At 41.5% G+C, this 15,617-nt stretch overlaps 1 protein-coding gene across 1 annotated transcript in view; it reads right to left on the reverse strand.

Annotated features, from left to right (window-relative positions):
- The window catches only part of KIF11 (kinesin family member 11), a 40,341-nt gene that overhangs the window by 13,647 nt on the left and 11,077 nt on the right, over positions 1-15,617 (reverse strand). Inside the window, exons 4-16 of the mRNA XM_006113174.4 lie at positions 14,142-14,239; positions 13,982-14,060; positions 13,406-13,591; positions 13,198-13,322; positions 9,787-9,877; positions 7,842-8,084; positions 7,597-7,692; positions 7,090-7,178; positions 5,566-5,653; positions 3,870-4,058; positions 2,481-2,688; positions 1,818-1,990; positions 479-601 (exon numbers count right to left, since the gene is read on the reverse strand). Coding sequence (XP_006113236.3) covers positions 479-601; positions 1,818-1,990; positions 2,481-2,688; positions 3,870-4,058; positions 5,566-5,653; positions 7,090-7,178; positions 7,597-7,692; positions 7,842-8,084; positions 9,787-9,877; positions 13,198-13,322; positions 13,406-13,591; positions 13,982-14,060; positions 14,142-14,239 — 1,788 coding nt within the window. The remainder of the gene's footprint in view (positions 1-478; positions 602-1,817; positions 1,991-2,480; positions 2,689-3,869; positions 4,059-5,565; positions 5,654-7,089; positions 7,179-7,596; positions 7,693-7,841; positions 8,085-9,786; positions 9,878-13,197; positions 13,323-13,405; positions 13,592-13,981; positions 14,061-14,141; positions 14,240-15,617) is intronic.

Here is a 15,617-nt window from a genome sequence, read left to right on the forward strand (position 1 = left end):
ACACAGCAGTGTTATTTCGGAATAACGGATGTTATTCCAAAAATAACAGTCTGCATCTACACACAAGCAGTTATTCTGACAATGTCGAAATAATGTTGAGCTGAAGGACTTCTTACTCTGTCTCCTGTAACCCTCATTGTACAAGGAGTAAACGAAGTTGGAAGAAGAGTGCTCTATTTTGAATTAAGCTATTTCGACTTAAGCTATGCAATTATCATAGCTTAAGTTGCGTAGCTTATTTTGAGTTTAGTCCTGCTGTGTAGACACACCCTAATGGAGAAGCAGATTTGGAAGTCAGAGGTAACAGATGAACCCATAAGGCAGAGTATGCAGGTGGACAAAGCCAGATCAGAGACAGGGACTAAGACAAGAACTTTGGGAAGAGTCACTGAGAAAGTGTTCAATAAGGTAAGTGAACTAGAAGAACACTGCAAGGAGAGTCCAAGGAAAAATCTGTGTGCAATATCCATACATTTACCTTTTCAACAAGAGCTGAACATGTCTTAATGTTATTCTGAAACTGGCAGTTTATTCCCAATACAAATTCTACCACAGGCATCAGACTATTTAATGTGCTTTCTAGTCCGAACTTATGATCTTCCTAGAAAGGATGGAGAGGGAAGAGAAAAATCAAATATCAGCCAATTCCTCCATTTAAGTCTGCAAAAGATGGTTTTCAAACTAATTTGAATATATTCAAGGCCCTGTAACTTATGAAATTGCAAGATTTGCTCCATAATGTACCTGGCTGTAGAATTGTACTCCAGAATCCTAACAATCATTAGAAAAAAAATGTTCATAAACCGTTTATTTGGGAAGATAGCTTTGAACATGTGAATAGAGTACAGGAAACCCTCGCCATTAATAGTGGAAGTGTTCCTGCAATCCACCATGAATAGCGAAATCCATAAATACTGAGAATCATGGGGGCAGGTAGCCACTGGGGAATGCAACGTGGAGGCCGGGTTAGGGATGTTAAATGGTGTTTAATCAGCTAATCAACTAGTCGATGGAATTTCCATCAACAAGTTGATATGGGGGTTGGGGGTGAGGACACTGCAGACACACAGTAGGATTAGATCCTGTCCCTGGGAGCTAAGTCCACTGTAGCTCTGGCTTTAAAATGTATTAAGAACTGCCAGGTCTTAATACATTTAAAAGGCTGAAGTGCTGCCCGGGGGGAGTGCAGCAGGGGGAGGGAGAAGAGGAACAGAAACTGGTCATGAGCTGGTTCCCCCCTATGCCTCTGCCTTCCCTGCAGAGATGGTTCGGGGGGGAGGTGGGAGGAGGAGAGAAGACCAGCTCTTAAACCTGCACGGGCTCCTCTCCCGGTGATAGAGGCAGCAAAGGTGGGGGAGGGAGAGTGCTACTAGTCAAGTCACTAGTTGACTATCAAATAAGCATGTGCTTATCCGATAGTCGACTAGCCACTTACATCTCTAGGCCAGGTAGCTGTGGAGACCATTAGCCACAGGGTACTCACTGCAGCTACAGTTGTGTCCCCCCCCCCCCCCCAGTCCAGGACAGGAGACCTGCAAATAACGATTCCATGAATCACGAGTCTCCTGTATAAACCAATACCAACCTACTTTTAAAAAGCCTGAAACAGTGGCCCAAGAGTCACTGCCCCATTTATCTTACTTCAAGATGTATGGATTCAACAACTGTGCAGTTATGGACTCAGACAGGTACTGAATTTAAAAGTTGTTGGTTTTTTTTTTTTAATATAAATTGACTAGACCAAATTTATGAAGACATTTTAAAGTAGGAAAGAACCATATTACCAAAATAGTTCCAGAGCATCTAGATTAACTAACCATCAATTTCTTCAACTCAGCTTTATTTTTTACTGAGAGAGTCTCCTGTTCTAGTATTTTTTCAGAAAGCCAAGAAGTTTCAGCAGATAGCATTTCCACAACAGAGGCAAAAGATGAAGATACGGCCGATGCAATAACATTAGTGGCTGAAGAGCTGGCAGACAGAAGGTCACCTATAAAAGATAAATCGGAACCTTGAACCAGTGCCTCTCAGCCACAAGCTTTACCAACAAGACAGCAAATTGGAGTGGAAAAGCTGGCGTTGGCTGCCCAGCCACTGCCTGCGTGGGAAGAGGGGGGTAGGATTAAGCTCACCACCCTCTGCTTCATAGGTTGATGCCCTATCCCCAAGTTCACTGGAGATCCCACCCCACCTCTCTACCGTCAGCAGGTCCCTTATCCTAACTTCCTAATAAGGGAGCCAGCTCCATCCCTGGGGCAGCCTGTGTTGGTTGCCTGGATTGGAGTAGATGTTTTGGCATAACTTCTACTGTAATGGTATGACTACCCAACTTGGAGCATCATTGGCATGACAAAATTCAGCCCTCAGTTTTTAGTTCCTTATGTCATGCCATATCCATTTTAGGAAAGTCTTTGGTATTTCTGCTGCATATAGTTTCTGTTAGCAGTCAAGAGAAAGACCAACACACTTATTACACTTACCGAGTAAATTAATATAAGATTCTAGCATTAGTTGTTGTTTCAGACTGTTCTCATTAACAGAATCTTGTATTTTGCTAAACAGAGCATTCATTTGTCCTGCAAATCTCTGCTGGGCCTTTGCGTTGTGTTGATCAACTACTTTTTTACGATCAAGTTTTGCATGGAGACCAGATACATCTTTTGTTGTTTCTTCAACTGTACTAAGCAACTAAAATTAAAAAGAAAAATGTACTCGGTCAATCTTCAGTTGAACCACATTTAGCATCAAAACAGGATCCATTTTAGTCTTCATTTAACTTAAGATGAAAACAGTCATATTGTTTAAAGTATTGGAGAAGGGAAGCCAATAGTTTACATTAACATGTTTAGTATATCACTGTGGTTAGTTTCTTAATCCTCGTGCAAACTATAACCAGGTGTTCAGTCACTCAAAGTTGCATGGAAGACATTGTTGATTCTGATCAACTTCAAGAAGACACACCACAGCTACAACACCCCATCAACCTTTGCCCCCCAAAAATAGGAAATGAAGGAGTATGGTGATGTACCCTTTCTGCAGTGTTACTGAAAGACTATGTAGTAAGTACGTGGTTCACTATGACTGACATTTAAGTGGTTTCTCACTAGTGGTTTGACTGCCATTGTAAATAAACATCCTCATTTGTTACCCCCCCCCTCTGCAAAAAAAAAAAAAAAAACCCAAAAAAACAAAAAAAACCAAACAGCAGCAAAGCTCAACAGGAAAAGTCAGAAAAGAAGGGTTATGTCATGTAAATATAGATACAGGATTTACTAGTTTATAGAAAAAAAGTTTCCTAGAGCAAGTCACTGGTGTAAGAATTAAAAGCAATAAGCATGAAATTATCAATATGCCCCAAAGTGCAACAATGGCATAACACTGTTTGGTGAGCAGTTCATTTAGTAAGCACAACAAACTCTATGACTTTACTGCAGACCTCCTCTAAGAAGTGTTTTCATCCTAGTTCTCCCCCATACTTTTATGGGACAGTTTACCACATTTAGGGCGGGAGGTCATCTCTCAAGATGTCATGTAAGATTAGCATTTTCTGGTTCATTGCATCCTGTGGTGATTCAAACTGGAAGAAGCTCAGAGCCTGTAGGGCAGAATGGCTTTGAGGAAGGCAGCATGCTGGTTAGTGAAGAGCTAAACAACGGTCACAAACTTGCCACCTCAAGTGATGTTCCCTCCCCATCACCATGAAGTTAGTCAGTCCAGAGTCACTGTGGGGATGAGTCCATTCCAGATGAAATTGAAAGGTTTTCAAAAAATTTCACAAATCCTCCCCTTAAAGATTAAGTATATTATTGATAGAATTGTTTAGAGTGCAGGAAGTTACACCTGAAATTAGTTATCAGAAATGCAATAACCTTGCTAGCAGTTCCATGAAGCTTTTCTTCAGTGTTCTCCAAAGCTGAAGACACATATTCCTCCTCCATAAGATGAAACTTCGTTTCTTGTAAGTTTTTCTGAGTGTCTGCCAGTTCTTTTGCCCTGATCTGCAGATCTGTTTTGCATTGTTCAAGCTCATCTTTATTAGTCACAAACAGCTCAGTGACCTAAAGTGCAGTTGAAATGCAGTTAATGAGATAATGCTTTTCAGAAATTTCAAGTCCAACTTAGTCATACTTCCAAATCATATATTCGTTAGAAGGAATATCTTCTCTCCCAATATCGTGACTTATGCCAAATTATCAGATAACTGGTCCATTACAAATGCAGTCTCAGTTCTAAGCAATATTTTTCTCCAAAACAGGAAAACATGATTAATCACAAGAAAGAGTTTGCAGAATAATTATATCCACTTACAGTTCTCCTACTAAAAATCAGCCTAACCAAATAGAAGAAATTATTCATTATTATTATTTAATTTAGCTAAAAGCAGAGTTTGTAACATCAGCATTTGATAGCTTTGTGGTTCCAAATCTTGAAATAATGTTTCCTATTCTCAGATTTAGCATATTACATGTGTATAATGAAGAGTCACCTTTTCTCATACACACCCCGAAAGTTACATGCCAATCCACTAAGAAAAGAACATTTTAGAATCTGATTTTTGTTGAAAGTCCAGCCGAGTAATTTTAAGCTAAGGAAAGCTTAAGAACTAAGTGTAGTATTGCATTATGTGGTTACAAGTTACCAAAGTGAAAACCCACACTTACTAAGGAGATAAGCATTGGGTTTCCCTTTCAAATAATTATTTTTGATTTGGAGGTTTGAAGTTTAGCTTCAGGTTTACAAAACTGACTAACCACACTCTGACTAAGCTCTCTAAAGTACCGCTACCAACAAACAATCTTTGTTTAGAGCTGGTTAGAAAATGCCAGTTTGTTGGAACCAAAATGGACAATGGAAGTGAGATGGGTTGACAAACTTCTACTAAATGCCAAAATGTTAACCAGATTTTACTTAGAAAACTAGTTTGGTTCCCTTCCAGCTCACCAAGGCTTTCAGGCCTCAGAGCTCTAGGACAGCCTCATATTGCCCTTTCAGTTCCACACCAGGTAGCCATAAGAAATTTGATTTATTTGGGGTTCTCAGGACTTCCAGGCTACAAACCATGGAGTCAGAAGCCTGAACATCCTGGTACAAGTTGCCAGGAAGAGTGTTCCAGGGCAGTCCTGGTAAGCCTCTTAGCAGTGGCAAAACGAACAAGAATGCCACATTTCATTCAGTATCAGCTTGTCTATTCTATTTTAGAAACACCATGCATTTGCTTCTGAAATAATTCCCCTCTCCCTCTCCCCTCCCACCCCCCCAGGATTCCCAGTTTATAAAAAGTATTAAAAAATGGTTTAGGTCCAAACTGGAAAACCAAATTTTGAAATCTCAAAATTTCTTGCAGACAAGAAAGTTTCAGACAACTCTACCTTTGTTCTTTCACCTAACATATTAAATGACAAGAACTACAAACAATAACAGAAAGATTTAGATTTACAAGATGTGAACTAAGAGTGATCAGTTTGGTTTCTAAAAGTACACCACCAAGTTCCTTTCCTTGATCCAGTTTCCCCTCCACAAGAGGAGTTATTTGCAGACAGAGTATTGTTATAAGACATCACTTACTCTTTTCACTTCTTCCTCCATGGCACTAATTTTCTCAATATACTCGGCAATTTGTTCTTCTTGAACGGTCACTTTTCCAGTAAGAGCACTAAAACAATAAGTGTAACATGACTGATTTTGTTACCTAATGCTTCCCATACTGTGTAGTTATTCTAATAGTACTTTTGATACTAGTTTCCATATAAATTTTAAAATCATAGAAATGGAAGAGATCTCTAGAGATAATCTTGTCCAATCCCTATGGGTATGTCTACACTTGCACCCTTTTTTGATAGAGGGATGCAAATGAAGACATTCGAAATTGCAAATGAAGCTGGGATTTAAATATCCCATGCTTCATTTGCATAATTACATTATGGTGCTATTTCGAAATAACAGATGCCGTTATTTCGAGGGGAAAACCCTTCTCTCGAAATAACCCTTATTCCTCATACAATGAGGTTTCCCAGTTATTTCGAGGGAAGGGGTTTCTCTCGAAACAACTGCGTCTTAACAGCATCTGTTATTTAGAAATAGCGCTATTTTGAAATAGTGCCATAATGCGATTATGCAAATTGAAGCAGGGATTTAAATATCCTGCACTTCTTTGCAATTTTGAATGTCTTTATTTGCATCCCTCTCTCAAAAGAGGAGTGCAAATGTAGACATACACTTGGATTCATAGCAAGTCTAAGTATTAAGGCCATCCGCGACAGCTGTTTAACCTGCTTTAAAAAAAAATCTCCAGTGACAGAGATTCCACAGCCTTCCTAGGCAATTTATTCCAGTGTTTAACTACCCTGAGTTAGGAAGCTTTTCCTAATGTCTGATGTAAACTGCCATTTCTACAATTTAAGCCCATTGCTCCTTATGGTATACTCAGAGGTTAAGGAGAATACATTTTTCTTTCTCCTTTTATCAGCTGGAGCCCAGGACTGGACACAATACTCCAACTGAGGCGCAATCAGTGTGGAGTACAACTGAGGAATTATTTTTCACGTCTTGCTAGTACATTCTTAATCAATATTGTTCATTCAAATACATGTTCATTTAAATATTAGAATAAAGAACCTTGTGTTTCTTCTTCCTTTAGTTTAGATGTATTGTTTATTGACCATTGGATAAAAAGGTATTTTGAGGCATACAAGAGTTTAGAGCAGAGGTATGTTTGACAGTTTGGGCCAGCTCCCAACAGAGACTGGGAAGGAGCATTATTCAGCCCTGTCCCCCCACCTGGCCATACCTCTGTTCCTGGCTCACGTCTGGACTGCAAGTCCCATTGTGTTCTGGCTGTGGCTCAGATACTATCCCCAGTCTTGGCTGCATTTCTGCCCCTGAAGCCCTCCCTCCTAGCCCCAGTGGATACGGACAGGGTAAAGGGGCTGCAAAACCCTAAAAAGTTTGGGGACCATTGGTTTAAAACTGACTTTGTATTTGCTGCAGTTCTTACAGATATAAATGCTTCTACAAAATGTTACATTTGAGGATTTGGTTGCTATGCTTGACACTAGGTTTTTAGAGGTTTTAGAATAGTCAAGGACTCACTCATAGTTTTCAGCAGAAATGTAAACTCCATTTTTCTCTCGTGCAGCAGCAAGATCTCGTTTCAGGCGTTCAATCTCCTCTGTATATTCCTATAACAAAAGTAATTTGTAAAAGCCCAAAGACTGTTTGATACATGCTGCATTATTTGTCAAAACTTAAAGATTGATCCACTGTATGGAACTGGATTGCTTGTATTTAAATTGAGGCATATATTATGTTCCTGTTTTGCTAGATTTTAAATAACCACCAATAGTTCAGTGGTGTAAGCTTCCTTGTGAACAACAAGAATCCACTTCAAAAACTATAACCAGTACCCTGATTGGCAATTTCAACAAAGGGCCAATAACTGAATCAGTAGGGAGATTCAGTCCCTAAAACTGACCACCACACTGATCACTAAAGTGGTGTCTATAGGCCAGGGTGAAATGGCAACATTGCGATTTTTCTACAATTTGACAAACAAAATTTAACCAATCTTCAATTTTTGAAAGCACACTGGAAATTTACCTTAATGAGAGCTCTTTTTGTCAGTTTCTGGTTAACTTCAGGCTTATTCATGATATTCTTTGCTCTATGTGCATATTCCAAAGTGCTCAAAGTTTCCTGTATGAAAGTACAAAGACAGATATGACTTCTAGATGAAGGTTTAAGATTTCATTACTTTATTTGAACTTTTGTATAATTTCTAACACCAGAAACAAATATAGGATTTTTATCAGCATGCACAAAGGTAAGTAGGATCAAGTCTTTACCTCAAGATTTACAGAGGCAGGAGACACTGTGGCAATTATAGATGTTTTTGTACGCCCACCAAGAGAATCCTGCAGGATTCTAGTGAGTTTAGATTCCCTGTATGGAATATGTGGGGCTCTTTCTACAAGAGCAGTAATGACTCTTCCCAGAGTAAGCAGAGACTGATTGATATTTCCTGCTTCACGAGCTCTTTTATCAACTGCTCCAGAACGTCCAATGTTTTCACTGCCTGCAAGATCAACCTGAAAGGAGAAAACAATAAAATCTGCAACTTACTGCCATGAGAGTGCAAAAGGGAGACAACTCCCACCTTGTAAAGCTGAAAATAAAGAGTGATTTCTAAAATGTCAATATGCCACTATGCATACAACCTAACTTACTTAAGACTTAGGAGTATCTATTGTATAATTTTCCCAATTGCTTCATAAAAACATAACAGCTGCCATACTGGATCAGACCAATGATTCATCTTTCTCCAACAGTGGCCTATGCTAGGGCCTCCGGTTGTGTACAGAACAGAGCAATTATGGAGTGATCCACCCCATCTTCCCCACCTGGTAGTCAGAAGTTTAGTATTGCCCCATGGTGGGTAATAGCCTTTGAAGGACTTAACCTCCAAAAAAAGACCTGGATAATTCATGAACCCAATTATAATTTTGGCAACCACAATATCTTATGGCAATAAGTTTCACAAGTTAGCTGTGCATTATATGAAAGAAAAAAGCCTTCTCTTAAACTTGTTACCTATAAATTTAGTCACGTAACTTTATGCTATAGGAAATATACCTCAATCTGTTGCTTGGTTAAAGACCCACGTAGTCCAATCTGGTGAAGCTAGTTCCCCTAGGCTGCAGTCAGCAGAGTTGTCCTATAGTGCAGGGATGGCCAATCTTACTGACTTGCTTAGCCACATATGATACTCTTCAGAAGTGACAGAGCCAGGGTATAGAGGTTTGGGACTTCAGCACTGTGGAGGTGCCTGCCTGGGCTCAGGGCTTCAGCTGCTTCTCTCCCCAAGAAGCTAAAGTAAAGACCCTTCCATGCAGCTCCCAGGCATTTGATATTGCCTCTCCCCAAAGAACTTATACCCGGGAGCAGAAGGGAAGGGCCGCTGAGGGGAAAAAAAGGGGTATCCCAGGATGTGTGCAATTCAAGCTGTTGGAAGGGTCAAACCTTATAAATTGTGTCCATCCTCTGAAAGAATCCCCGAGATCCACCACCCCACTGCAGAGCAGGGCTTCAGGAACTGCACTTTAACTGCAAGAGAACCACCCTTGCTATACTGCTTCCATTTGAACAATACACCACCCACTTTAATTACTTCAGATTGCTCTCTACTTAAAGGCACAGAGATATTTGCAGTCAAAATAGCATTCACAAAACTAAACTGCTTTGCCATGCAGCCATATATTAACCAAATCACATCCACCATTTATTTTAAGCAGAATGCATAAATGCATGGTGTAACAGGGCCAGAATTTTAAGAATGCAGACACACCTAGAAGGATTTTCAAAAGCATCTAAAGCTATGTCGAGGACCACATTACTTTGCAGTGGCACAGCTAGACTATCATCACCATGCCACTGTAACATATGCAGTGTAGTTGCTCTTTGCTGGCAGAAGAGAGCTCTCTTGGTAGAAAAATAAAAGAACCTCGAAAAAGGGGCAGTAGTTTTGTTGGTGGGAGATCATCTATTGCTGACAAAGCTCTGTCCATATCGGTGCTTTGTCATGAAAACTTTTGGTCAGAGAGTGTGTTTTTTCACACCCCTAACCAATAAGTTTTGACAAAAGTGCAAGGCAGACCTAGTCTACATGCCTCTCCTATGAATTAGTGTTAACTCTTCAATTGAGATAGTGAGGCAAAGCTTTATTTTCTTCTAGTTTGCTATTCTAGAATTGTCACCTTCATGAGAACAGTGGAATTTAATGCAGATACTTACCAAGTTTAGTTTCCCAATTTTAACAAGCTCTTCTCCATCTATGGTAGTTTCTTTCATGTGTATGGTGACTGAAAACACAGAGTGTGAACGACTGCAAAATAAGTCAGTCAGTGTAAGACAAACACTCCAATAAACCTAACTCTTTTGCAAGACAATCACTAATGAATTTCTATGGAAGTCAGTGGATTTGTATCCAGGGATAAGTTTGGCCCGCTGATTTTTTCTATAAAAATGGCCATTTTTTAATACATCTTATTTTCCTAAGCACACTTCTAAATATGTACTCTACAAATTAGATCCAATGAAAGGAATGAATACATTAACACAGAAGGATTCACAGTATCTGAAAATTCAGCCCAGTGTTTGTAAGAAAAAAAAAAGAAAACAAATGCAATAGAAACTCTACAAACATTTTATAGACTCAACTTAAGGAAGTTTTTAAAAAATGAACATGCCCTTCAGTGTTTGCAATCAGTATACTAGGTGCACATAGGTACAGGTTGGACCTACCTGGTCCGGCACCCTCAGAACCTGACCTGTCCCAGAAGAGGGATTTTGCAGGACCAGGAGGTCATATCTGTCCCCGTATCACTGATCCCCCAAGCCTAGTCCTGTTGCCCTACTGGTCTCCATCCCCCTTGCTTGCCATGCTGGGCATCCCTGCCGGGGTGTTCCAGGCTCTGCCGAAGATCCTGCCTCTGCCAGACAGCCCCACTGAGGTGCACTTGGTAGCCCAGCTGTGGGGAGCTGGGCTCTTGGCCCCACTGCCAGCAACCTGCAAAGCTCCTAGGCACCAGCGCTCCATTGGGACGCTCTAGTCCTGGAACACCCATGGTCCTTCCAGACTATGGATATTGCCAGACAAGAGAGTACCAGTTTACAGAGGTTCAGTCAGTATGTAAGCTTGACAGTATCCCATATACAAGTCTTACCACTAGTATGACACTGGTAAGGGATATGCAATGAACATTGGACGCACCACAAATATGCAGATGTTTTTTACTGGGAACATGTAGATTTCACGTTTCATAGAAATAATACCTAAGCAGAACAAAGATTATAATCCTACAGCTAATTGTAACTATGGGAAATTTAGATAGAAAGTAATCACCCCGATGACCTTATCTGAATTCAAGCAGACTGGCATTCTTACAAAGTAGCAGCAGCCAAACAAGATCAAAATACGTTGCATCTCTTTGAAACTGAGGTCTCTAGTGCCCTAGCATGCTATTATATTGGATCACTATTGTCTCAGACAATGGAGAGCTGCTGTATATCATAAATACTAGGGATGTTAACTATCTGGTATTTGGGTAAACGTGTAACTGCTGGAAATTTTAGTGCTTACACATTCACACACAGGGAGAGGGGAGGGATAGTGGCTCTGCAAGAGCTTATTGGCTCCTACCCTCTTTTCTGTCTCTGATAAGAAGAGAAAGAATGTGTATAGTCAATTGGATTAACTGACAAGCCCAGGCTTATTGGGTAATCATGCAACCAACTACACACTGACATCCCTAAAATTCCACATTCTGCAGCAACTGGGTGGGAGACTTCCAAGGAATAATGACGTTTAGACCCAGCCCACTTCTGATTGCTTTGCAAGATTTGACAAGATCACAACACAAAGTGGTATGGCTACGCACACACAAGTTATTCTGCATTGGGAAGCCATGAAATTCAAATTCTATCATCTCTATTTCCCAATCAGCAGCAAATTGTCAAGAGATGGGGTGGGAGAACACAGAGTCCTGTGTTGGTAATGAACGTGAACTGAATCATCCAATAAGTTTTTTCCACCTGACAGCTTAACAACAAATCCTAGACCATTATCTGCTAAGTAAGCTGAGACACTTAAGTCACGAATGAGACGGTTCCTTATGTCATTCTCTCTAGCTGACAAAATGGTGGAGAGAGAGGAGTCTCAGTAACTATGTAAGCATAATGCTGCAGCATTGACACAGTCTATATAGGTGGATGTTGTTTTCCTCAGTCGATGCAGGACCTCTCCAAATGAGGGTAGCTACATCTGAATCATTCCATCAGCACGGCATCACTATCACTGACAGGTCAGAATATCTAAATAAGATCTGGGGTACGCATCTTTCATTCCCCTGACCAACACAGATATATCAACAAGCTCTATGCTGCAGAAAGAATTTGTTTAGTTTCATATTAGTATATACCAGTGGTTCCCAACTGCCGGTCTCTGGACTGGAGAACTGCTGACTGCGGGGCCACGGTGCTTCTGAGGACCAGGGCTCGGGTACACAGCCCAGTGGTTTTCCTCCCACTGTGACTGTTAGGAGAGGAGTGTCCTGTCCCACCTCTCAGCCAACCAGTGCTGGGCAGAAGCGAGGTCTCCTCCTGGCTATGGAAGAGTGGTTTGCCATGTGGCGGGGGGCCATGCGGAGCCTGGCATGACAGCCTTAGAGCAGCCACAACCCAGGCAACAGTGCTAAGCTGGTGGCTGGGAGGCAGTGCAGGGCTAGGTGAGGACAGTGGGGCAGGCACTGGGGTGCTCAATTATTGCTGGAGAACTCTGGGGGTGGGGGTGTGACACTGGGGAGTGCAGGGTGAGGAGCTGGCACTGTGGGGCTCTAGAGGGCAGTCACAGGGGTCTCAGAGAGGGAGGCTAGCATGGGGAAGGTGGAGTGCTAGGGACTCTGGGGGTCAGTGACTGGCACTGGGGGGTAGTGGAAGGATGGGGAGGCTCTAGGGGTTAGGGTTGACACTGGGATGGTCTGGGGCAAATATGTCAATAAAATGTTATCAGTTGGCCAAAAGTCTGTGAATGGGTTTGCCGATACACAGTATTAAAAAGGTTGGGAACCACTGAGTACCACACCACTTTTCATTCATGTACTCATCTTGCTAGGCATATATGTCACAAAGCTTCAAAAGCTAAACTTCATACTGGAGTTACTAGTCAGTATTATTCTAGGCGGCATATGGTGGAATGTTTTTACTCTCATGCATCTTGGCAATATTTTGATGCTTGCATTGACTAGGGATTTAACAGGATAGCAATTTACATGGTTAACCAGAAGCTTGGGCTTACTGGGTACCATGAATGGTTACACAGGCTCCTGCCCTGCTCCCAGGAAGCCGGCTACTGCACTGCACTGATGCCTCTGATACAGGGATGTGATATCATTGGCAGTTACAGGCAAGCACTCTCCCCGTCATGTTACTGCCTCTGTAACAGAGGCAGCAGTTGGGGGATGGAAGAGAAGCAGGAATTGGCTCCCTGTGCAAACCAGCTCCCGCAGAGCTGCCTTCCCCACTCCTAAACATATACACACTGAAATTTTCAGCAGGTATACATTAACTAAGTAAAAAGCAACAAAATAGGGATGTCAAAATGTATCAAAATATATCTTTATATCTTATAAAAGGAAACCTTTGTACCTAGAGTATGCGTTCATGTAAGTAGCTGCAGTTGTTCTTTTTGCTGCTCCTCTTTCCAAAATATGATACACTTCATCCTTGTTGTGCACAGTTATTTCTTCCAATCCTTTGATAATCACACCCCTCTGTCAAGATAGGATTTTATGTTACAGATCTTTCTTTAGTCATTCTAAGAGTCCCACTTAAGTTTTCGTATTCAGATTTGTACCTTGTTACGGGGGTCATCAAACATTTGTAGTCTCTCTCCTACATCAGGAGAAGGATTCAAAAGATCAAAAAGTTCCTCATTGTAGATTTCCAACAGGGAGACTTTAACAGAAAATTCTGTACCATTGTCTGAAAGTTTTTCAAATATTTGATGCAGTGTACGGGGGATTATACCAGCTAATGGATCCTATAATTAAAGCACAGATGCATTTATCAAATACTAGCATCAAGAGAAGACCAAAGAAACACTGAGTATAAAGAGTAGAAATAAGTGTTGGGAAATCAACATTTAAAATATGGGTGATACTAATAACAGTCTTTCCTAGGGTAATGTTGAGCTTTCAGACAGGTATGAAACAAAAGTCAAGGTTATCCAAAAGAATGTTCATAATTTTTAAAAAGCAGTTTAATGGTAAGCTCTTACTGTTAGAATTGGTGAGTCTGAAGCAAGAGTTTTAGAGTACCTGCAAAGGACTGGTTCCAACAAAGTTTTCATTCGCTGCAACTAGACTTCTGCAATATATTCACATTGAATTACAACTCAGCAAATGAGCTTTTAATAGGAAGTCAGATTTACCTCTTCCCATGTATATTCTTCATTAGGAGATCTTTCCCCTTCCATTGTGAAGGTTTTTCCTGTTCCAGTTTGGCCATAGCTGCGTGGCAGAATTTGAAGATTAAAAATGGATACTTAAAACTGAAGTTACATGCTAAAAAAGTAGTTTGCGGGCACTTACGCAAACACAGTACAGTTGTATCCCATAATAACTTCATCCAAAATAGGACAGACAACATTCCGGTACACATCAATTTGTTTTGCTTGAGCCCCAAAGACCTGTTGAGGCAAAGTCAATGATCACATTTAACTATACTCTGATATGCTTTACCACTTGAGGTTGGCGCATAGTAAAATTCCATGATTGCCTGATCTAAATAATCACGTCAAATAGGCATATGGAGGGCCACATGTGGCCTGATCTAAGTTTTTTGCGGCCCACTGGCCGCTCGGAGCACGTGGCCGAGTACAGATCACAGCTGGTGGGCCACTCTGCACCACAGCAACTGCTCAGCCAGCCGGGCCACTCTGCGCATGTGATCACGGCTGCCTGGGCCGCTCTGCGCATGGTGCTCAGCATGTGCTGGTCTGCATAGGCATCAAGAACCTGCTCACAGGAAGAAGTGTGGCTCCGGGACCCTGGCATTAGCTTGGGGTGGCTGGGAGTGCCTGGCTCGGGGGGAGGTATTAGGTTGGGGGTGCCTGGCTCTAGGGGAGGAGTGAGGCATTAGGTTAGGGAGGGTATGGGGGTGCCTGCCTCTGGGGGAAGGAGAGGCATTAGATTGGGAGTGCCTGGTTCTGGAGGAGGGAGGGGGTGGCATTAGGTTGGGGGGGGGGGGGCGGTAAGAAGTGCCTGATTCTGGGGGAGGAGTAAGGCATTAGGTTAGGAGGTGTGAGGGTGCCTGGCTCTGGGGGGTGGGGGGAGAGGGAATAGGTTGGGAGTGGGGCTGGAAGTGCCTGGCTCTGGTGGAGGCACTGGACCACAGCCCTTTAGCTCTTCTCTTTGAACAAGCATGCAATTCAGTGTTAATTGCATGGTATCACATACTGTTTCTCAAATAATGATAGCATACAGTTTTTTCCATCAAATGGTTTGGAATCAAGAGTACTGTAATATACACACACACAGGGTTGATTTGTGGTTCCCAGTTTAATTTTTCATATGTCCTGAGTTTTAAGTACCTAACGGTACTGTGTTAATATTTGTCATATAATTTACTTGCAATGTAGGCATTGCCAAATCAGCCAATGGGACCGTCTAGTCTATTGCAGCTACAATACTGGACAAGTGGCCAATACAAGATGTGTCATAGGATGCGTTGTGAATGCACTTGCACATGTCCACAAGAAACTACTGTGGACAGTTATCCCCGGACAGGGAATGTTTCTTCTTCACTCCCGTTAGTTTGTGGCTGGCTTATGACCTGAAACATGAGTGGGTTTTAATCTGTTTTTTATCCTACCTATGGCATTTTAGATATTGTCATTATCAATAGGCCTCCATCCTTTTAAAAATCATACAAACTTTTGACCTCACTGCTATTTAATGGCGGTGAGTTCCACAGATTAATTGGGTTAAAAAAAGTTTCCTTTTATCAACTTTTGTGTCATGTTTTGGCTGTTTGCTCATCAATTCCCACTTTGCACACCTGATATT

This window comes from Pelodiscus sinensis, chromosome 8, assembly GCF_052426305.1.
Source record: "Pelodiscus sinensis isolate ZL-2025 chromosome 8, ASM5242630v1, whole genome shotgun sequence".
Lineage (NCBI taxonomy): Eukaryota > Metazoa > Chordata > Testudines > Trionychidae > Pelodiscus > Pelodiscus sinensis.